Source organism: Rhamphochromis sp. 'chilingali' (genome assembly GCF_963969265.1).
Source record: "Rhamphochromis sp. 'chilingali' genome assembly, chromosome: 6".
In the NCBI taxonomy this organism is placed as follows: domain Eukaryota; kingdom Metazoa; phylum Chordata; class Actinopteri; order Cichliformes; family Cichlidae; genus Rhamphochromis; species Rhamphochromis sp. 'chilingali'.
The window spans coordinates 31,570,471-31,595,926 of record NC_137933.1 but is presented as its reverse complement, the minus strand read 5'-3'; the positions used below and the strand labels follow the sequence as shown (position 1 = coordinate 31,595,926).

At 39.1% G+C, this 25,456-nt stretch overlaps 1 protein-coding gene across 1 annotated transcript in view; it reads left to right on the top strand.

The window, feature by feature from the left end:
• Positions 1–4,911: 4,911 nt before the first annotated feature.
• igdcc4 (immunoglobulin superfamily, DCC subclass, member 4) overlaps positions 4,912–25,456 on the top strand; it is a 60,575-nt gene continuing 40,030 nt past the window's right edge. Inside the window, exon 1 of the mRNA XM_080884605.1 lies at positions 4,912–5,355. Coding sequence (XP_080740731.1) covers positions 5,289–5,355 — 67 coding nt within the window. The 5' untranslated portion in view covers positions 4,912–5,288. The remainder of the gene's footprint in view (positions 5,356–25,456) is intronic.

Sequence of the window (25,456 nt, the reverse complement as noted above, 5' to 3'; positions counted from 1 at the left end):
CCCCCCCCCATAATCTTCAGCTGAGATTTTGATTCCGTCTACCTTTTGAGCTAATTAAGAGAGGGGCTGCTTCCTCTATGGAGTGGTGGTCAGATTTCCCTACATGAGATTAGCCAGCGGGATACTGTTGCAACACAGTGGGCAATTTTTGGGGAAGTCATGTTTTGTCATCAACTTGATTAGGGTGTAGATAAAAGGCAGGATATTAACTAGATAATAACAGAGATAGGAGAGAAAAACGTGGATAAGAAGCATAAAAGAGGAAATGAAGGATCCAATGACATGTTATCATAAATGCTTATGTTGAGTGAAAATTTCTTCTCTGCTTCCTATATTTGTAATTAAACCAAAAGAAAACCATAAATATGACAAACATTTGTATGGGTAAATAATAGGTTATATGTTATTCATTTAAAAGTGTGTTTTATTTTCTGAAAAAAAAAGTAACCTGTTAGACTTTGTTTCAATTTTGTGCTAATATTTCATTTAAAAATGTAACTAAAAGGTGGAAGTATAAGCCTTCACCACCACACACACACACACACACACACACACACACACACACACACACACACACACACACACACACACACACACACACACACACACACACACACACACACACAGCATAGTGCACAAACACTCACTAGTCATCTTGTATCGTACTGAATGCATGAATACATTTATTTATCTTCATTACTGGGTGTGTAAATGCACTTTAAATTGGGCAAAAATGAGTGTCTGTTGTTTGACACTCAATATCTCTGCTTGATGTTCTCAATTGCAACTCAGCGCCAGTGCACCCTGGTGTCATTGTCCTCCAAAAGAAAAACCATTTGCCCAGTCAGCCTCTAAGCCCATGTGCCACCGTTGTCTTAGTTTCTATGGAGACACTTTCCTCCAGACCAAGCATGTGGAGGGCACCCCTCCAGTGGAAGGAGGTGGAATAGCATTGTGGTAAGGCAGTCATACAGCAACCTCATTTACAAACATGAACCATGGACTGTAACATACAGTGTTTGTTCTCTAAACATTTCACTGTAGTTGATTAAACCCAACTTGAAGTGGAAGACATACTTGCATGTACAATTTCGTTAGTTGTACAAATAATATAAAGGTTTAGTTGAATCTAAAAATTATATGAAGGCAAAGTTAATCGGAGAAAAAGGCAGGAGAAGTCACAGACAACTGTAGTTTTTGAAATGTAAAAAACACTACATATATATGTACTATTGACATGGACCATGCAGTAAAAGTCTGGGACTGACGTGATCATTTGCCAGGAAACTCCAGATGGGGGCACTGTCTGTCAGTCTTTCTCTGGTATTTCCTTACCTATTCAGGAGACCCTCTGCTGTCAGATGGAACTGAGTGTTTCTGACCTTGAAGACGATGACAGACAGTCACTGTGGGGGCAACTGTACTCAGCATTTAAATACACAAACCACACAGCCTCAAGACTCCAGCCATAGTGGTCTAGAGACAAGGACATGAACAATGTGGGAAAGAAGCAAAGTAATGTTTTTGTCATAATTGTTCTAACTTAATTAAAACTGCTTTCATTTCCTTACTACTTTCTTTAATACTGGCATGGTTAAATAAAACTAAACAGAGCCTTGCTGTAGAAAACAGGATCATTTTCTGGCCTTTTTAAATACTTCTTTGATCAAATGACTCCTAATTAATACTACTACTACTACTACTACTACTACTAATGATAATAATAATAATAATAATAATAATAATAATAATAATAATAATAATAATAATAATAATAATAATAATAATAATAATAATAATAATAATAATAGAAGCAAAAAAGCAATTGTGGCGGTAACTGACTGCTACACAGTCTTATTGATTGCTGTATATAATGAACCACAAAACAGCATAGCTCACCCTGGTAAAAAAAAAAAATGACAGTAATAAAATAAGCATTTGAAATAACTGAAATAGTAGTTTCCAAATCTTTTACTTGGTCATATAAATGCATTTTCATAAAGACCAAAATACATATTTATCACACAATAATTACTTGTAATGGTGCATACATCATCTTGGCATATGAATAGTTTACAACCACATTAGCTACTCTGGACCACAGAGTAGCTAATGAACCTTGTGATGATATCAGTATACATTTCTTTGAAAAACACTGAAGGAAGTGTATTTTTTTCCCTAAAGTAAAAAATACACTTATCTTATGTTCACACAGACTGGATATGGGTACCTATAATGGACATGCAACAGCGGTAAATTGAGCAGTATTTTTTTCTTAATAAATAATAAACAGGTTGTCATCATGAGGCAGGCTGCATAAATAAGCCTGTAGCTCATAGACAGAAAAGAGAAAGCCCCCATTGTTTTATTTTGACTTTTGCTCTAATACACATTTAGGATGATATATTTAGTATATTTGTCAGGCAACATTAATATACTGGTAGAAAGCAAATTAAAAAGAAATCCTAAATATACCATACATAAAGTATAAGCATATATATAGAACCTTATTTTAATGGTGACTACAATACTAATGTTAATATTACAAAAAAAACCCCACCAAACAAACAGCATTGAGGTAGTTTGATTAAAAAAAATGCCAACCTGGAGGCAGTGTGCGTGGACTACCTATTAAAAACAAAAAAGGTTTTCCAATAATGTAAAAAGAGCAGTTAACAAGATGAACATATTGTGGAGTTCAGCGCAGTTGCTCAGCTCCTCACCAACCAATTACAACACTGTCTGTAGTAGAAAAACCTAATTTGCTTTCGCAGAAACACAGCAAAGGCAGCCTACCTCTACTGCCAACTACTGAAACCTCTTGTTGTTGACTTAAGCCAGACAAATTTACTGTCCTAATTGGTCTCAGTGGGCAACGCATCAAAAGTGTAAATAATTTCATCAGCAGCTGGCCTGCTCTGTCTTTTGGTATCCTGGCTTTTATTTCATAGTGAAAACTAACTTGTGCCTGCTGGAACGACATTCTGTAATAATTCCCAGAGCACACAATTTTCGCATCAGATAAAACTACTTAATGAGAGGATGACGTTCAATCACAGAGTAACTAGTCTCAGTCTGAGTGCGTGACCAGCTGTGTCTGTTGGGTAACAAGTTGCAGATGATGTTTCAGTTGTTGCTGCTGCATGTTCTTTTGGTTTTGTGGTTTAAGGGAATCAGGTTAAACTTAAGGAAAAAGAAAAAGCAAAAACATAGGTTAAAGCAAAGGGGATCATCCCTTCCACCAGGTAAGACTTATGAATGTTGAATTATGCAACAAACAGGTGTATTGTATAATCATGTTTTGCTAAGCACACACACACTGCTTTCATTTGATAAGAGGTCCACATTCAGCACACATACACAGTGTCACTGATGGAGGCACATATCCAAAACTCTTAATTAGCAAGAAGCTGGTAGTTTGTGTTCATCATTTCAGAGCAGCTGGGAAGGAAAAGGGAAAAGCAGGGAAATTGCAGCTTGACCACAATCACAGAGGACACAGCGGTGCTATTAGTTTTCCAGTGCAATCACATAATCCGATGGCCCAGACATTTGCTTTAATCAGACACCTGGGAAATACATCCATCCCATTTCATTTCATCAGCTCAAATCAATCTCCCATCAGTATTAAATGAATACACTGAGAGCAGAAATCTGGCTGGGCAAGATATTATTACCAAAGGGAAGTCCTTCATTACAGCCTTTTATGATTGCTTGTCTTTCCTCTATAGAAAGAATCCTTTGTATATATATTGTAGATCCTGTTTGAGAGTCAACTATATCTTTGAAACCACACATTATGGAATAAGCTGAACCCACAATGAATCACGGTGGTATTTCTTTTTCATTCAAGCAAGCAATTTAGCAGTTTATGTCACATCAAATGTTACATGTGGCGCTATGGATTTTTACAGTGTAATTAGCAGCTATAGCGTGAACTCGGACTGCTGTATAGCCACATGTAACAGGTAAAGCATGTGCTTTTTATTTATGTTTTTCCTTCAGCGCTTCTCTGTATGGTAGTGTATGTGCGGATGCTGCTGGTGTCAGTGATGCTGAGCGCGCTGCACGAGGCGAGTCTTTGTCTGCTCCGGGAAGGCTGGGCTCCAGCTGGCTCCTGCTATGTGTTTGCATGCAGAAGTCAGTGGTTCCCCCAGTACCCGGAGCAGGAGGCGAGCTGTTTGATTGATTGGGATGCACACCACCAACGCCCCCTCCTCCTCCTCACCTCCTCCTCTTGGCTGCACTTGCTTTGGGTGCACATTTGTCTCTCCAGCTCTCCATTTTTTCTTTACACTGACCAGCTTTATCACACACGGGCGTTCATTCAGTAGGTAACAAAGGTGCACACGCACACACACACACACACACACACACACACACACACACACACACACACACACACACACACACACACACACACACACACACACACAAGAAATGGAGAAAAATAATTAAAAACGAAGAAATACTGCGTGCATGAATGACTGAGTGTAGATGTTGCATGATTAAGGTTAACGTTTGATGTGTATTTTGATGTATGAGCGCACATAAACATCCCAAGTGGCTCCGACATCGGGTTCATTCAGGGCAACGCATTAGCAGTCATTACAGATAACCACTTAGCCAGACCATTCTCCACACTTGGTGTTTCTCTTGCAGAGACTGTGGCATAACTCTAACGAATTCATCATTTTAGACAGAAAGAGAGAGAGAGAGAGAGAGAGAGAGAGAGAGAGAGAGAGAGAGAGAGAGAGAGAGAGAGAGAGAGAGAGAGAGAGAACGCCTGGAATAAACATGTATTTCGAAAGATTTGATGTTTCAGGTGCTTTTCACAACGCATTCGCTCCGGACCAATAAAGTCTTAGTGGAAAGCATGGGGCTGAAAAAAGGACGAAGTAAGGGTGTGTTAAAATCACCGACAGCTTTTCAGGACTCCAGCGACGACCAGCCAGCCAGTGTCTGGTGAACGTGCGTGTGCGTGAAAGTGCGCGCACGTGTGTGTGTGTGTGTGCTGTGTTAGGACCCGCGGCCAACACACACTTAACATTCGTTCGCAACATGGCGTTGAAGCGCCGAGAGACACGACGGCTCTCCCCCGACTAATGCAACCTTATTGTTAGGAAAACCAGGGAGACTGTTAACCAAAGAACCCTAAACATTCTCAGAGACTCCTTTACGCACCGGCGGAGACAATAGCGGATTCCAGCATATGAATGTCGCTATAACGGTATAGCTGTTGTATAGACTCAAGCTGCTACCCCACTGGTGGAAATCAAAGGCTGTACATGGCGGTGGAGAGTACAATTTGGCTGTTCTGTCTTCTTTCGCTGTTTTGTGGTCCATCCAAGCAAGGTAAAGCGCTCACTTAAATCTTCTTCTTCTTTTTTTCTTTTTTTCTTGTATGGTGCATGTGTGAGCCAGCGGACCTCTCGTATTACTCTGAAGTGCAGTTACTCAGAACATAAGTAGACTGCGATAACAGATATGATCTACTGGGTGAATCTGCACCTTGCACAGTTTGTGCAATATCCCCTCCGTATTCAGTGTTCACCTCATTTTGGCCTCTCTAATCCCCACGATGTAGGGGTGTTTTGTTAGGGTACTTCATTGGTATCTCTCTCAGGACGCGCTGGAAAGCTTTGGCGATGGGAAGTTGCAGCACATTGCCCAAGGAGTAGCCACAGTGTTGTTGAATGTTGCCACAGGGCGGCCAGGGGCTTTGAAGCGACCGTGGGTAGTTTGGGATCCAAACCAGGGAATCGGACTCACAATAACAACATGTGTGATGGGCTTGTGCGTTCAGAAATAGAATTATGTCCTGCAGCACACCACTATTTCATGTTCTGCTGCTGGGGGGGGGGGGTAACTTTTTCTGTTACGGTGCACTGATGTGCGCAAGGGACGTTATGGTTTTCCCCTCTGCATGGCTCAGAAAAGTTGAGGGAGAGGTTTTTGAAGACAGTGTAACATCATCAAAAGTATTCTACATATTTATAGATTGCTGTATGATCTATAGAAATCTAAAGATGGATGCATCATAATGAATATGATAGCTGTACAGCAAAAAGTTTATTTCCTAATAACTGCTGTGGCTGGTTGAAGAGGAAAATGCTAACAGTGGTGGCGATGAGCCGGTGAGAGACTGTCTGGTCACCGGATTTACATGACAAAAGACCAGCGCAGAACACGAGTGGCTCTTATAAAGTAAAATGCTTACCAGTGGTCAGGAAACAAAAAAGATAGAACATTTGATTTCCTTAAAACCTTTTATTCCAAAGCCCAACTTTCTGATTTTTGTCTAATGACTGTCTAACATGTCAGAACATTTCTGTATGAAATCACTGAGGCAACATTCAGCTCAAGAAGAGCATCATATCAGAATTTCATAATCTGTTTCCATCTTGTTCATCAGAGAGTTTGGATTATAAGATAAACACATGGACTGAAACTGAAATTCTTGCAGAGGATTGGAAATCAGTGGGTACTGTAACTCCTAGTCAGACATGAGAAAGTATGTAACTCCTGCCATGTATGTATGTGCGTGGCATTGTGGACAGATTAAACATTTTGGGAGCAGGTTAGAGTGGCATGTGAAAGTTTTTTTTTTACAATTAGTCAAATCTATAAAAATGCCAAAGACAACACAGATTGATAGGCAGAAAATTGTATTTTTGCAACAGCAAAGTGATTCTGAAAGTGTTATTTGCCACAAAATAGGCATGTCTCAGCATATTGTGGATGCTGTGAAAGAGAAAAAAAGGAGAAGAGGCTGAAGCATCCCAAATTACAGAAGAACTCATATGAAAATTGTTGGTAACAGGTGTTAGGGAGGAAAAACTTTGGTTCGAGTCATCATCATGAATATGTACAGAAGAGGTCAGGAGAGAGGTGTAGCAGTAAGTGTCTACAATCATCACTGTGCAAAACACAGTGGAGGCTCTGTTATGCTTTGAGGCTGCATTCAGTCTCCATGTTGGGGTATTTTGATCCACCATAAAGTTCCATCTGGAAAGTGGCACTAATACACAAGCTATTAATATCACCGTAAACTTACATGAAAACTATGCCTCTTTCTTTACTTTAGTCTCAGCTTGTGTAGTTTATCCTTTGGTGGGAGTTGCAGAAAGGTTTCCTGTTGCTGCTGTGGTATGTTATGGCCTGCAGTGATTGCTACCAACAGTGATGAGAAATAAGGCAGTTTGGTGCTTGGTGGATTGGTGTGGCAGTGAAAAGTCAAGTGTAATGGAATGCATGTATATGAGAACCATGCTTGTATCCAGGCAGACATCACTTACCTCTGAGATACTGTAGTTTCAACACATAAGCTCCATTACTCATTCTTCAATTATGTACACGATGGCCTTAAGAAGCAGGCCACTTAGAGGTGTGCCTCCTTGACTTCCATCTGATATAGCAGTAAGAGGTCAGAGGGTACAAATGCTATAGAGCTAGATTACCAAGCCTCGAAGATTCCAGAATATACAGAATAAGGAATAACTTCTGTTGAGATCTTCTTGACAAGAGAGTGAGTGCCACACTTGTGGGCAGTCACAGTGAGATGATGAAATCTTTTGCAAGTAAATACTGATTGGTGTGGAGGTTATGTATGATAAGAGTTGGGAAAAGGTTGATTTATTTGTACAGTGATATCAGCAAAGTTATGAGTTTGGACATTTTGGGATTAGGCAGTTCAAACATTTCAATAAAATCATACATTTGTAAGTTTTTTGCATCAATTGCATCAACAAAAACCTCACATTTAAAGATCCATTGTGATATTTAACATTTGTCATCAAATCCTACAATTGTAATTATTAGCACTGCTGATAGCAACATGCTTTAAAACAGCGGTCCCCAACCCCCGGGCCTCGGACCGGTACTGGTCCGTGACTCGTTTGGTACCGGGCTGCGAGAGTTGAGGTTCAGGTGCGAAATGTATGGTTTTCAGGGTTTTTATCGGTTTTCAGCGTTATTTTGTTATCGTTTTTATTGTTTACTCGGTTTTCCTCGGTCTTTTCACATGTGTTATGAATAAATTTTCTTTTTTTCAGTACAGGTATTAGTTTTATTTTGTTGTATTTATCCGCAACACCTTAAAGGCCGGTCCATGAAAATATTGTCGGGCATAAACCGGTCCGTAGCGCAAAAAAGGTTGGGGACCGCTGCTTTAAAAGGTTTCTTATTATGTGTTATTACCAAATAATTATACTTTTTGTCATCAAGATAAGTAAACAACTCCGTCATTTTCCCCTCTGTGTGAATTTTGCTATGTTTAGGAAGTACATTACTGTATACATTACTGTTGTGGATGATGGTGTTTATGGGACCTGAGGTTGTTCCTGAATAGAGGTTAGTGTTAATTCTGGGCCATGGATAGAATGACAGAAGCTAAAGGGGTATGCTTGAGGGCAAGGGCCATGTCTGCATGTACAAATTAATTGTTTTGTACTTTCTAAAGATCAAAGGCAAATCTGTCAGCTTCACTTAACACATCAGAAGCAAATGAATGAAGCCAGATTGCCCATGTGTCTGTGTGTTCACAGTCATAGAATACTGCACAGTTATTAATAGACACAATTAAACAACATCCACAGTCCTGAAAGACTTTATGAGCAAATGAATCTGACTATTGTAATGCATTTACCCTTTTTTATAAGCACTTGATGAATATAAACACAGTGAAAAGGGCATAATGAAGCCTAGGCACTGACTAAGAATGACATTTGAGTTAATTTACCATTTTACAGGTCCTATTAAATGGAAATCTTTGCACTAGGAAGTTTTGTAATGCTTCTCCACTTTGTCATATGTAGTTAGACATCCTACATCAGTCCCCTGCACTTGTTACAGAGTAGCATAAGCCTTGATTAGGCAGGAAAGTTGTTTTTTTTTTTTTTACATGTTCTCTTCTTATATCAATCACCATTATTCTTTAAACTGCTTGTCCTGATTTTTATGGGTGAAAGCCAGTGTGCCTGCAGGACAGAAGTCAGCACATACCAAGCAAATGTGTAAACACAGAGGTAGACACAGTACATTCACAGTACAAACTGTATCACTGATTTGGATACATTGACCAGAAATGTTCTAAAATTTTGCTGAAGTATGCTAGAGAATTGTTTCCTAACTGCTGGACCCAAAGTAGATTGTGAGTGGCTCATGAGTTTTGGTTCAAATGAGTTCCAAGATTTAAAAAAGTTGTAGGGCTTTTATTTTGAAGCACTGTTTTGTGTATATCTAGAAGACTTAAGGCTAATCAAAACAAGGTGTATTTACATCATGTACTGTATCATACCCATTAAACTACCCAGTCAGATTAATTTAATGATTTAATTCATTTGACACAATTTATGGAGCAACTTTATCATTTGAAGTTGCATCATCTGGTGAATGTAAGCCCAACTTTTAGTCTCTTTTAGTTTAGTTTTTAGTTTCCACTCACTCAAGAAGAAAATGTTCCTCTTTGTTCACCAAACCACGTGTCTGCTGTTTGGTGCTGACAAGGTTTTTAGTGCTTTCTTGTCAAATCCAAGGATGTGCTTCAGCTGAAAACAATTCTGTGAGAGCAGTAGAAACAAAGTTAAGCAATAGAAATGTTGACTCGACAGCTAAACAATAAAGTTAAACTTGCTGTAAAGCCTGTAAATTGAAGCCTAGGGGAGCTGTAGTTTTAGCTGTTAATTCCTACTGACTGCATAGCTCCTATGACAGCTCGGCACCCTATAATGTCAATTAATACATTTAAAAAATGATTGGTTAGAGTAATTTTTTTCAACAAACAAGTTGGCCAAGCTATAGTTGTTGGGCAAACGGTCCCACATTTAACTCTATATTACTTTGGTATACAGAGAAGTTTGTGGTTAACTCAATGAATGTTAGGTGCCCCCAGGTCCTGTGGCTGCAGAACAAGCTCAAATGATCACCGGCACCATGCTTGACAGATGGTATGAGGTGTTTGTGTTGATAAACTGTGCTTGGTTTTTATCACACATAGCATTTTGATTATGGTGAAACTTTGGTCTCCACTTTGGTTTCATCTGTCTAAAGAACACATTTCCAGAAGTCTTGTGGTTTGTTCAGATGCAGCTTTTCAGACCTAAGCTGTGCTTTTCTTATTTTTAGAGGCAAATATTGAAAGCAAGTCATACTTGTTCAGTGTTTTTCTAATTATACCATCATGAAAGTTAACATTTAACCTGATGAGGCTTGTATAGACTCTTTGTTTTATTTTAAAACAACCTGATTTTTTATTACAAATAAGTTCAATCAAAGAAGATAAAAGAGCCTAGGTTATTTATGACTGACTAAGAAATATGAACCCTGAGGTTACGGAACCACTGACCTAAAGTTTACAGTGAAAAGCTGCAGGCTTCTCCACTTATTAGACTTTGCCAAAACTGGCAGTAATTAATGTGTGTGGTTATTTTATAGTTACCACAGCTTTCTCATCCCTGTATTAACCTAATGTTACCTTATATAGAAAGCTACAGTAGTAATGTTGACCTTACTAGTGCTCATAAAGGAGCCCCCAAAACAACCGTGTAAGGAGTCGTGTAAGAAAAACTGTACAAATAAGCAAACATCTCTGATATGCTCTTGGCATACCTTTGAAGGCTCCAAGCCAGCCCACCAGCACTTCCTCATTGTAGATGTCTTATTTTTGGCTTAGTTCAAAAATCTCTGTAGACTACCTGAATGAGCAATCTTTAGAAGAACCTCGTATGCTGAAACAGAGGATGGATTTATTTCTCTAGGAATCATTTGAATTGTCAGTTTCACAGTTTCAAAACCCCCCAAAACAAATAACAGATTTTTTCCACCAATATGCTCAGGTCAGACAGAGTCATCTCAGCAGCTTGTTACAAAGTGATGAAGTTGAATGACATTTTTCATGACAGTCCGGGTATCATGAAACAACACACAAAATTCTTGCCAACTCAGATTAAAAAAAGGAGACAGTTTCATTATTTCTTTAAAAGATTATCCTGAGTTTGCTGTTAGGTTGAGCAGCTCACAAAGATTTGGCTGTCAGACACACACAAACACAGGATCTCTAGGTCTTTCTTCAGTTCTAGGTCATTTTTTATTTATCACTGCACTATTTGTCGCACTTTTGAGTTGAATCTGGAGTTTTTTTGTATCCAACTTCTATCACAACTTTAGCTGAAGTGGATGATTTAACGTACGTACTTCAAAAAAACATAAAACTTTAAGAAACCCATGATTTATTTCCTGCAAGGTTGTTTTATGATGGAGTCGATGCTGACCTGCACTTTTAGGTCTCCTAGGGATGTTCACCTATGCCTCTCCTAAACTCTAGCATCATCTTTAATGTATAGAGTGCATTCACCTCTGTTTTGTTGTAAGGACACCTTAGAGACAGTTGTTAAACCTGCAGTATAATGGCACCTACAAAATATTAAGCACTGGTTTTGGAGATGGATGCAAGCCATCTGGAGAAGGACTTTAGCAATTTGCTGCACTGTTACTGCTATGGGTGGAACAGCTTTAACATTATTATAAATGTCTGTGCATACACAATCTTGTATATACAATCTTTCTTAAAACATCACTGTTGTGCCTTCATGTAATTGCATGAAGTTGCAATTTCTGATTTAATTGTAAATTATGTAAAATAGTACTTTTAAGGACAAATGTTCTGGTTTTCTCTTTCAATATTTCTGTGAATATATGTATGCAGTTCTCTTGAGAGGTACAAATCTAAGCATGTTGGACAGCAGTGCTTGCTGAGACTACCTAATTATACATTAGCGTTAAATTAAGTATCTGCGCGTGTGTGTGTTTGCTAAAGGTACATAAAGTGCACCCGGTGTGCCTGCTTCGCTCACTTGTGTGTAAGCGTGGGTGTGTCAGCTGCGATTTGTGTGTGCATCCTGATCCCGTCCCCAGAGAGCACATGCTAAATTAGGATGCATATTATTTAAAGATGCCCTGGGCTGGGTTTCAGCTGGGTATATTTGTGTAGTGAATATGTTGATTTTTTTTATTTGTGCTGCCCTGTGTGTGCCTATTCATGCTGCCAGAAAAGCAATCTTAAGCACAGAAATCTTTGCATGAAAGGAGAGGAAGCCTTGAGCTTGATTTTGTCTGCTATGCATTCAAATGATTTGCTCTTTTGGGTTGGGTTGTTATTGTGAGAATGTATTTTGTTTTTGCTTTTGCTCAGTTATGAATAGCGTGACCTCTTAAAACATCTAATAACAAGACCTTGTAAACTAATGAGGTGTTAATTTCACCAAGAATACATATGTGTATTATAAAAGAACAGTTTATAGATCAAATAATATTTGCTTTCTCTATCTTGAGCCTGCAACAGACATCAACGTGTGAGATGAAATTATATGATTTTACTTTAAGTGTCCATAGTTTCTCTGTCTTTTTCCATTTCTGGCTTACGTTACAATATGGTTAAACCTAATTTTAGATAGTAACCATTTAGGTTATAGAATATTTTCTTTCATCATCTGAAGTAGAACATACAGTATTTGTTTTATTATATTTAGTCATGTAAAAAAATTCACAACTTACAGTAAAACATATATTGTGAAGAGCTCAAAGTAATTTTCTCTTATATAAGCTTTTCCAGTGAGTTTTACCTCCGTTACATATGGAAATCAAATCTAAGTAAATCAGGCTCTTTCTGATTTGTTGTCCAGCAACACTACTACCTGTTATTATAGAGACTTTACTGCAATGCTATATAGAACTGGTAATTTTATCCTGTTAGCTTACTAGGTCACTGAGGTTTACCTCATAGTGTAATTGATATACATAATGGAATACGAGCTACTCAGGTCAAAGTAAGTGACTTAAGGTGTTTTGCAAACTTGAACCTTTAGCCACACTAAATGATGACCACTAGATCGTAGTTCTACTTATCACACTGGCAAGCTTCTTTTTATTCCTGTGCTCATTTTTATGACAGTGTCAGTGGTCGCGTTGTGCTCACTTGATTAACCAACCTGCATTCACATTCCTTCCATTCCTCCCGGCTGTATGCTTGGTCACATGAGAGTGGAGGAGTTACACTAAAGGTGGCCATGTAGGTGGGAAGATGCTGGTTTATCTGTAGAGTTATAGTGATACTGAGTGCCTACCACGGTGGGAAAAGCTCCACTAGAAATTCAAAGCAGGGCTGAACTTTAGTTCCTAGATTACTCAATAATATATTCTGCCATCACACAATAGAGAGCATACATTTAGGAATCTCTTGAACAGTCATTTGTGAATTCATACTGAGTATTCACACCCTTTAGTTCTCATTCAAATGCACTATATTATTTAAAGATCACAGCACATCTCTTCTGTGACGGAGATGTCATTGCTGAGAATCCTGGTGCGAGCGTAATCCGTGACGCTTGCTCAGTGCAGTCTGTCCTTCTTCAGTGCGTGTACCAGGTAGCGCCACATAACAGTCTCATTCATCATCATGACATAGTGTGAGATGCTCAACCCTGATCCTTGTGCATGAGCATTTTAATGTAACATGTGCTTCACTTGAAAAAGAAGCATCAAAGAAAGAGTTAGTTTTTTCGTGGTTGTGTTTTTTTTTAACTACCTTGCAGGTGTATCATCTCCTGTCTGCATTTAGTCTGTTTTCATACCATCACCACGGATGTTACCATGAAGTCCTCTCCTGTAAGTTTACTGTCTGCTGTGTGAATAAATAGATCCCGACTTGGATCTCCCGTGTTACTCCCATGTTGGTTTTATTGCTTGCTTTGTTGACTCATGCAAGAGGGTCTGGCACTTGACATAGCCATGTGGAGGCCCCACGCTGCTGGGAGGCCCCACATGCAAGAAAGCTGCTTTGTGATTGGAGGAAGCCAGAATGGGATGAATGAGCACTGTACATAGAGCAGGAGGCATGAGGGACTGCACCGATACGCCCCCTCTCTCATTCTTTATCCTTTATTCTCTGTTCTGCTCCCATGTTCGTCTCTTTTCCCTTTCAATTGTCGTTACACTGGTTGTGAGAATATGTGCACAGCAACCTATTTTTAAAAAGTATACATGTTAAGCTTCATAGCTCATCACTTTATAAAAATTTCAGTGCTCCTCAGTTACCGCATGAGGTGCAAAGAAGTTGACAAATAGAGAAAGAGGTGTTAACTTAGAAGTTTTGAAACCATTTAGAGTTGAAATGATTAGGTGATTAATTACTTAGCCAAATGATGGTTTTGTGATTTTTTTTAAACAAAAATCACAAAATCTCATCAGCTTTTAAGTTTCTGATTATATTTAATGTGGGTTTTTTTTAAATAAAATTGGAGAAAAGCACTAAGAAAGTCTCTATTTTGATTAGGACGTTCTGAAGGACATTGCTTGGTGTTTGTTTTTTAGCACAAACAACTAATCTTATTAACTGAATAGAAACTCATTAGTCATTACATAACATACCAACTTCCAGGTGCTGGTTTAGCTCACTTGGTTTAACAGGTGGCACATATGCAATTAAAGTAATGAAGAAACCTGGGTTTGAATTGGCCCCGAGGCCATTTAACGTGTCTTCCACTTAGATAGTTGGCTCTGAGTTAAATAATTATACAATTCAAACTGAGCAGAAATCCAGAGTTCCCTATGGAGCATCAGAATATACTTTACTGAGTTAGATTTGTGTGTCTGCTTGTCTTAATTCTTTAATTCACTGTATCTGCTTTTCAACAGTGAAGTGACCATGTATCTGTGCCCATGATTGGGTGTGAGAAGAACTTTAGTGTATCGTCTTGGGAGGAAACACAGCTGGAACAGTTAACACTTGACACGGCAGCTGTTCACATTGCTGAATGACTCGTGACCTCACTATGGGTTCAGTGAAATACTGAGCCCTCTATACGTACAATTGCTTACCTAATAAATAGTTTCAATTCGAGAAACAAGCAGATCAGCGGTCTCAACGACAATGGATTGTATACCATGATCCAGATGCAGTCTGTTCTCACAGTACAAACCTAATATAGCCAAAGCAGTTTTTTCGAATTACACTATACCAAAATAAAAGCCTAAATATTTAGACAGCACTAAAGTGCATCTGTCAGTGAGATTTTCTGTTTTTGCTATTACACAAGCATTTCTACTTGCACACTGAAACCTGAGAATGTCTGTCTCCCTGCAGGGTTTATCACTGGCTGCTTCTCCGCTCAGATGATCTCTCAAACTGCGGCTTCAAAATATTGATTTCTTCATATGCTGGATATTTTTTCGCCAGAAACAAAGCAAGTGGTGGGGGTATTGTTTGTACCTCGTATCTATTGATGGAAGTTAATTGAATTGGCAAAATAAGGTACCACTGAAACTAAACACTAGTATAAAGGAAAACCAGCTTGGTTTGAGGTTTGGGTTCAGCCATCCAGGCTTACCACACAAACACACATACTTAGTTCTACTCACTGAAGCCTGCTCAGTGTTATTGTTATTACACCAGGTTCCCAGTGCACTCAGCCTGTATTTATTATTCAGTGCACAGTAATGTCCTACAAATCATTACCATGTATTGGGTTTCCAACACAAGTACTACCGAGTTGCACATTATATATAAACATCACTAACCAATCGTATCAATTATCTACTGGTTTGGTACAAAGAAAAGTGGCTATCGTTGTTTTTTGTGCTGTGGTTGTCTGTCTTCACAAACGTGTCTTAAATCCTATTTAGCTGCTCTGTGTCACTTTACTCTCAAAGCTAAAATAACGTCTGGTGAAGAAAAGTGGGTAAAACTTCTCTCAACTTCGAGGCAGGCAACTGAAGCAACTACCAATGAGAGCCAAAGACGCCGCTGACTGACATATAAGAGTGTGGCAAGTACTTTAGAGAGTTACCTAGGCAACAGGACTCTGAGATGACAGTGACTGATCTTCAGTGAGAAAGCAGTGAGTGACTTCCTAACATGCGCCTTTATGGGCACTAATTTAGTCCTTCATTTCATTTTGAAATTGTGGGTTTCATATACTCTCATTCTTTGTATCTTATGGTAGACTAATTAATAAACAGAATGGCAGAAGCAGAAAAATTCTAATGGAAAAATTCTCTTTAACCTGTCGGTGAGGTGAAAATTTATACTCTATGACAATAATTTTACCCACAAATCATTGGAAAAAATTGTTTTCTTTCAGACGTGGTTTCTCTGGAAGCCAATAGATGTAAATTTTGGGATATAGAAGATTTGAGTAGGAGGAGGGCAATTTAAGTTTTCCATATACTTACGTAATAATTTGAGCAATAACTTTTGGAGAAAAGAAGAAACAATCTATTTTTTTCATAGCACACCTGAGCACATTTTTTTTTAAAATCACAGCTAAATAGAGCAGCTTTAAAGCAGGTGGATACAATAGACAGTTTGGATTTTATAAGGCATTTTGTGAGTGCCAAGCCCATTTTCGAGACAGTCGGTTACAGTGCACACACTGAATGCCATCACCATGGAAACTTTAACTGCTGCTCCCCTGACACAGGTGCAAACCAGTGACAGTTGATGATCTGATTCATTTGAATATTATCATTTGATTTGCTTGAATTAGGGCTGCTCGATTATGGCAAAAATGATAATCACGATTATTTTCACTGAAATTGAGATCACGATTATTTGACGATATTTATTTAACCCTTTAAGACCTACTATAGAACCAAGTCCACCAGAGCTTATATTATTTTTTTTACATGCTGTAGTGCCATTTGTGGGAGCATTTCAAGTTGCTATACATCAATACAACTGTTATAGCCCATATTTTAATAATATGTATGCATTAAGTGCATAGTAATTACATAAATTGCAAAAAAGTGCAATAAACTACAAAAAAAATTGAAAATCGCTTTTGTTTTGTTTACATATATTTCTACTTGGAGAAATTTAAGAGGCTTATCCCTCAAAACTTTAAATACAATAAAGTTGCAAAAAATAGTTTCCCACCACAGGAAATTTATTTTGAGTGTCTTCATAGTTTTATTTTGGAGATACACCAATTTTTATATACTGCAGGAAAAACAAAAAAAAAATCCTATGATGCAAATTTGCAAAGAAAACAGCATGTGCATCATTTCACTGTGGGAAGTGTTACGAACAGCTGATAGGAACGGCAAAGCGTGTTTCTGGAATATTATGTTTTTGTTCCTGCAAGCGCTTTTTATGCAATTTTTGCAAAGCTATATGTGGAACGAAACCGTGACCGAGGACAAGCTGATGGCATAAGATGTAAGTACAACTCCTCCGGTTTCATATGCAAAACAAATTATTGCGCTAGCTTACACGGTTCAGGTTCTACAGGGATTTAAAAATAGTTACGCAAAACGGAGCGTGCTGCTCTGACCGGCTTTAAAGGGTTAACAATGACTTTAAAAAAATAATATAAAATAGTGTGCAACACCACTGAAGTTTTTTTTTTTTTTAAACTCTCTTTTCAACCAACGGCAGTCACTCTCCAAATAACTTCTGCTTAGCTTTCCGAGCTTCCCTCGGGTCCTCTTAATCAGCGGTCTCCAACCTTTTTTGCGCCACGGACGGTTTATGCCCGACAATATTTTCACGGACCGGCCTTTAAGGTGTCGCGGATAAATTAGGGAGGGGCTAATAATCGGCTCAGTCATTTTTAATGATCGTTGAAAGCCCAGATCGTAATCGTGATTAAAATTCGATTAATTGAGCAGCCCTAGCTTGAATCTGCTCTCTCTGTCTCTTTCAGTTAGAAACCGTAGTCCAGCTCCCTCCCTGCACAATTTGTCCTGTGATATTGCTTAGCAGAGCATCATAACAACTTGGTAACACTGTCCTAAGTGTACTACTGTGAATGACCAGCAGTAAAATATATTTTGGCTAACAAAATCATGTTTAACTGTAGGGTGTATTTCAATTGTTTTCAGGTCTGCTGTTGAACAGATTTTGTGAAGAGAAACTGAAGCAATTCTTTTGATCAAAGCCACCAGACTCCACTGAAAACAACAACAACATGTTGCTGCCTCAGTGCATTGTTTTGTTTGTGTGACTGGTGTTTTAAAACAATAATTCTAAGTCAGACTAATGTGTGAAAGAAAGTCACAGAGCCGCACATCTTCTGATGTAAAGTTTGCCCTTGTTTTCAGTTCAGTCGTGTCTGGTGCGTTTAACTGAAACACAACGGCTCTATAAAAATACCAACAAGGGTTTTCTGAGAGCAACTAACGCAATGAAAGTATTCTTAATAAATGCCACAAATTTCAGTTTCTCTCCGTCTGAGACAAATGGTTAGGCAGTGCCTGAAATGGACTTCTACACAGTTTCAGAATTAAAGTAAGCTAAGTAATTCTAGCTAAGATCAAACTACAGTTTACAGGAAAATTAAGATGAATCAACATAATTTCAAGTATTTAAGCTAAATCCTAGCTGCTCCTTTCTGCCTCTTTCTCATGCACATCCATGGATGGACGTCAGCTAATATTACATTACATAACATTACAAAGACACAAAGCATGTTTTTAAGAAAGGCAAATTTTAAACCCCAAACTGCACTATACAATACAGCAGATAATGGCAGTACCAATAATCTTACCACAATAAACTGTATTTCCCAAGAAACTGCAGAGCTTAGTTGCATTTTAATCTTCTAAAACTTTTTTTTAGCAGAGCCCTTGATGCTAGTGACGATAACAGCTGGAACAGTAGGGCCTTAGTTCTGAGGATTTAACGCGCAAATGTCTATATCTTATGCTATGGACGGGATTATTTATTTATTAACCTTTATTTAACCAGGAAAATCCCATTGAGATTAAAAACCTCTTTTTCAAGGGAGACCTGGCCAAGATAGGCAGCAGCAGGTGTCTCACAGTTACAGAAATTACTCAAACACAGGCAACAACAACACACATGCAACAATAAGTGAAAGAATACAAATAAAATAAAATAAAATTCAATAAAATTCAAATAAAAAATAAATAAATAAATAAATAAATCAGTTAAAATGACAATCAATCTAATTGAAACAGTTGCATGTTATGGACTTGGCCTCAAGGATTCATAGTTTAGATTTAAAAGCACTTAATGAAATAAATTCAGTCATTTTCCATTCCTTCTGCAGTTTGTTCCAAGCCGAGGGTGCTAAATGGACAAAAGCTCTTTTACCAAGTTCAGTTCAGGCAAATGGAACAGAAAGCAACAAGTAACCATGCGGACGAAGAGAATACCGACCAGCATGTTTCATTACAAGCAGGGAACATAGATAAGAAGGCAGCAACCCAAGTATCGCCTTATATATAAAACTGTATAAATGAGAGTTCCTCCGACTTACCAAAGTAGGCCATCCTACCTGAGAGTATAACTCACAGTAGTGAGTCTGAAATTTACGGTTAGTGATGAACCTCAGAGAAGCATGATACACAGAATCAACCATTCAAAGACATTGAGCAGAAGCATTCATATATAGAATATCACCATAATCCAGCACAGGCAAGAATGTTGCAGCAACAAGCCGCTTCTTTGTATTAAAAGAGAAACACAACTTATTTTGAAAATAAAATCTCCGTTTTAACTTCAGGTTTTTCACAAGATTCTCTACATGTGGTTTGAAGGTAAGCGAGTCATCAATTAGGATTCCCAGATATTTATAGGTGTGAACCAACTCTATTTTATTACCTTCAAGAGTGGTTACTGATGGGATTGTTTGGGCTCATCTCCTTGATTTGGAAAACAACATGAGCTTTGTTTTGTCTGCGTTGAGAACAAGTTTATGCTGAAGTAATGAGTGCTGGACAGCAAAAAAGGATTTCTGCAAGGAGTCAATGGCTTGGACAAGAGTTGAACCACAGCTATAAATAACTGCATCATCAGCATAGAAGTGCAAGTTTGCATCTGGCACATGTAGACTAAGATTGTTTACGTAAATGATAAATAGAAGGGGACCTAATACAGAACCCTGTGGCACTCCGTTGTGCACTGTAACAAAGTCAGAACATAGACCGTCAGATTTAATGCACTGAGTCCTGTTACTGAAGATGTGAAAAATGTTGGTATAGGTTTTCAGCAGGTATATCTGGTGCTCCAAAAACTGACCTGCTCAAGGCTGTACCCTGAGCAGTTTGTTGTTGTATTGGTTTAACTTTTACTCTGTCTTTCTATAGAACCTTTTTATGTCTGCTTTTTTTCAGTGTTAACAGGTAATACTCCCCTTTCTGCCTTTCTCCAGTTTCTTTTTTTTTTTTTTTTTTTTGGCCTGTCCCGTTTGGCTCTTTTGCCATCAGAATTGTTGTCTAAAGGCAAAGAAAGATGCCCAACGGATTTACTTTACCAAACTGACCATCCCAGCCTTGCCGTAATGGTCCATTTGATTCACCTTTTATTGTTTATTTTATTTTCACTTACTGAATACGGGACAGACTTGACTGGGGGAAAGAAGGGGAGAAAGAAAGAGGGAAAGAGAAACAGCTGAGAAGAGGGACGGGGGAGAAGGGCAAAAGACAAAAACCAACAGAACGGGCAGAGAAAAAAAATGCATATATCTCCAGTTTCTTTGTTTGGTGGTGGTATCGGCTGACGGATTTCTGGTATTTTCTGGACTTCATTAGTTGTCACATTACTGCATTGCTGAGCCCTCACTGCAGACACCCTGTGTGTTTGGATGGCCTTCCCAGTCTTGCATCACTGGGAGGTGGTGTTGGATGCATGGGAGGATATCCTTCCGCTGATGTTTCTTTTATTGACACATTTCACATCAAGAACTCCACCGACTTCACCGACAAGGTACAGAAACTTACCCTGGACCCAGATGAAACCATGGTGTCCTTTGATGTAGTCTCTCTCTTCACTTGCATACCCACCACGGAGGCAGTGGAGACTGTCAGAAAACAACTACAAGAAGACAGCTCCTTAGAAGACAGGACCAACTTCACACCCGAACAGATCTGCACACTGTTAGACCTCTGCCTCACCACTACATATTTCAAATACAACGAAGGCTTCTACAGACAAAAACATGGCTGTGCCATGGGCTCCCCCGTGTCACCTATTGTAGCCAACCTTTACATGGAGGAAGTGGAAAGGAGGGCTCTTGGCTCTTTTAAAGGGAGAGTACCCAGCCACTGGTAGAGATATGTAGACGACACCTGGGTCAAAATCAAGACACAAGAAGTGGAATCCTTCACTGCACACATTAACGCTGTGGATAAAAACATCAAGTTCACCAGGGAAGACACAAAGACACAAACTGTTTGCCTTTCCTGGACTGCGCCGTGCACATTGAAGAGAATGGCAAACTCAACATTGAAGTTTACCGTAAGCCCACACACACGGACCAGTACCACCTCTTTAACTCCCATCACCCTCTGGAACACAAACTTGGGGTAATCAGGACCCTACACCACCGGGCAGAACATGTTCCCTCTAAGCCTGAAGGGAAAAAGAAGGAACACACACATGTAAAGGAAGCACTTAAAACATGCGGTTATCCTAATTGGGCGTTCATAAAGTCAGCAAAGATGCACAGAAAAGAAGATCAGACACCAGCGAGGGAGGATAAGAAAGACAGACGCAACAACATTGTCATCCCCTATGTAGCCGGTGTATTAGAGAAACTCCGGAGAGTTTTCTCCAAGCACGACATCCCAGTTTACTTCAGACCCAGCAACACACTCAGACAAAAACTGGTTCACCGGAAAGACAAAACTCCAAAATACAGACTTAACAATGTGGTGTATGCTGTACAGTGCAGCGAGGAATGCCCAGACCTCTACATCGGAGAGACCAAACAGCCACTTTTCAAGCGCATGGCACAACATAGAAGAGCCACCTCCACGGGACAAGACTCAGCAGTTCATCTGCAAGTTCACTCTTTCGAGGATGCCAATGTTCACATTTTGGACAGAGAGGACAGATGGTTTGAAAGAGGAGTGAAAGAAACCATCTATGTCCACTGTGAGCGACCATCGTTGAACAGAGGCGGGGGTTTACGACACCAACTCTCTGCCATCTATAATCCGGTTTTGAGTTCCCTCCCCAGACGCCTTAACGCCCACTCACATCCTGGGCCATCTGACCTCGGGAAATCGCATGATAAGGTGGGGCCAGGTTTCACAATAAGCTCACCCGAAACCCTGGCTGATTGGGACCCACACCCGTTTTCACACCTTGGCTCATGTGATTAGGTAGAGGATCATCAGGGGGTCCTTTTGTCCCTCTTTGGGGGAATACTCCCACTGGGTTTAAATCTGAGACTCTCCGCCATTTGACCTTAGAACTGAAGAAGCTTCTCGGATGAGAGGTGAAACGTCTTCAAGCAACTTAAAGAAGTCCAGACGCTTTTCTTTGCAAGCTCCTTTGACTACGATGACCTGGATGACTGAGAACCTTCACAGACACATTTCTTTTGACTTTTTCTGACCACTTTTTCTTCAGTGGAAGGCGCCAAATGGGAAAGCATCTTCTTTAAAGCTCCCTGCCTCAGATGGAACCTGTGCTGGAAGCACATCATTTGTCTCTGTCATCCACGTCTTGCCTCTGAAAAAATTGGTCTCTGTAAGAAGACCATTTGAGAAAATATAACGTTAGTACACCAGACAATTTACCCAAATAAAAATCAATAGTAAAGTTTTATTATTTTAAGTGATGCCCTAATATTGTCTTTATTCCTGATAACTTCACGTTAGACTTATTTTTAAAACCAACATTGAAATAACATTTTTTGTTGTGTTTGATTGATGATGAAGAAGAAGCTTTACTTTTTCATTTTCCATTATATTGAAATAAGGTATTATTGGGCTGAGAATGTGTCTGAAAACAGTAAATGCAGATATTTAAAATATTCAGATGTTCACTGAAAGATGCAATCTTAAGAAGATTTTTATACCAGATTCTAAAATGTCAGGCACATAAGTATGGGAAAATACTGATCGATCTGATTAAAAATTAAAAAAGGCTTTGGAAGTTGCACGTTGGAAGTGGAACAAAAAATTTTCGGGGTTAGTTTCAGGGAAAGACTTTGCAAAACTAAGTAGCTCCAACCAATACTGTTTTATAATTTCAGTAATTTCGGCAGATTGTGAAAGGAGTGCTACTCTGGAAATGCACTCCAGCAAGTGTCTCAGTCCATATGGACACATGATCAATGACTTCATTCTAAAGCTGGTTACGGTTACTATCTATGGTTACTAAAGACTTTTAGTCCGTGTGACTTTAAGGTTTAAGTTTATGAGTTCTTAGATCCCCAAATGTGTTGAAGTCCCTTCAAAGATTTTATGTCAGGAATCTCACTTGGAATTTTTTCATGATGTCAATGAATTCTTTTGATTTTATCATTTTCTTTGCACCCTAGGTTAAAAAACAAAACAAAACAAAAAAACCCCAGAAAGAATGAGGAGGGGAAAATGTCAGTGGCCTCCATATATAAAACCATTCCTGTTTTTGAGGTACGCCTCTAGTTCATCTGTTGTTTATTTCATTCATTCATCTACATCCCTAGATGTCACCACTTGCAGATACAAGTGGTGGAAATGGGCTTTCTCCAAAGGCTGTCTGGCCTTTAGACATAGGGTGAGGAGTTCAGCCAAGTGAGAAGGGCTCAGCATAGAGCCACTACTCCCCCACATGGAAATGAGCCAGTTTGGGCATCTGGCAAAGATGCCTCCTATGTGAGGTGTTTTTGGAGATGTCCCTCCAGATGAAAACCGAGGACACGCTGGAGAGATTATATCTCTCACTGGCCTGGGATTGCCTCTGTGTTCCGCTGTAGAAGCTGGAGGAGGCGGTTGGGGAGAGAGAAGCCTGGGAATCCTTGCATAGGCTCCTGCCCCTGATACGCAGCCCCAGATAAGCAAAAGAAAATGAATGGATGACTGGACAAAATCAGAAAATCTGTTTACATTAAGCCTGATCACATCTTACAAGTAAAAGAATGAATAAATTAATGTTACAATGCATATTTATTTATTTATTTAATAATCATGTAATTATAATTTTCCTGACAGTTATTGTTTATTGGCTTAACACCAAAGCAAAGACCTGTACATAGAGCTTAGGGTTTGTTACTATTCCATAAAGACAAGTGTAATATAACAGGTGTTTGGATATGGACAGCATTATACACGCAGCATTATTTTGTTCATTTTCATTCCAGTCTCTTTGTTGGTATCTCTGAGTTCCTGAACAGCCTTGGGTATTGTGTAGCTTGAATTTAGAAGCTGTGGAAACCTGAGCTGCGGCCTCAGGGTCATTGGGTGTCCAGTCTCTGTTGACAGTGAGCTGGGCTGAGTGAAATATTCGGAGTGTTGGGTCACTCTCCTCCCCCTGTTGCTTTCATGCTTTCTCCTTCTGTTCTTCCAAACATTTTGTGAATAGGTGATCCATTAACAGAAATGGGCCAATGGGATAAATACTGTGGACTGCCCTTCTAACGTCTCCATTTCCTCTGCCTTTTATTTCTTTTCTCTCACTGAATGATAGTCTTTGTCAGTGTGTCTCTCGTTTCTCTTCTTTCTTCTTTGTGCATCTGATTCTTAACAGGATTACAAATCAGCCTTTAGCCTAGCAATTTCTCTGTTTATCGTAGTGACACTTTATGTCACATTATCCAAATTACAGTATCTTGCTGTTGCAATTAAAAAGGCATACAAAATTCAGGCATGGTGTCAAAAGGGCAGTGTATCATTTATGGCCAATAGTTTGCATCACTATTTCTTTTCACTGTGTTTGTCTCATTTATCTGTCTCAGTTTCATTCCCTCTCAAACTGTTGTCCTCTCTCCATTTAGCTATGAACATCTTGGCTTGTTGCCATCACAATCCATTCACTACAGCTCAGCGAGACTGCACAGCCGCTACTATATCCCAGAGTGCACCCTGTTCTTTCCAACAGCTCCCACTTGTACAGTAAAATGGCAGAATGGCCACTTCACAGATCCCCCCCCCCCCCCCCCCCCCCCCTCCTCACTACATTGTGTCCTCATGAGACACACACAGTTACTGAGTTACTGAGCAGAAGCGCATACATGTGTGAGTGTGTTGTGGGGCAAATACATGTTAGTTTGTCTGTGTTTATGACACATGGGCACATATCTAGGACATGATGAGGTTTCTAGTGCAACTGTGTTGTTTTATTCCCATATGAAATATCATTTTTTTGAAATATAGAATAACTGTTTACTGTGCCTACTTCTTTAAAGGATAGTAGGTCATGCTAATTCTTTGTTATGCAATTGCTACAGCTACCTTGTGAGATTAGGCAGCTATTGAAATAATTTTATGATACAAAATGTTTTAAAATGTTAAAGATAGCTAAACATTTTTAAAATGAATTTCCTTTCTTTCTTGCATATTCCTCATCATACCTCAAATCCATTTTTTAGGGACCAGTGGGATAATATCTGAACATCTATATCTGAAACATCCTCACCTTGCACCAAGTGAAACCATTGGCGGTGAGCTGGGAAATGGTTGCTAACATTTTAATGACTTAATGAGACCTAATTAGTTGAAATGGGAT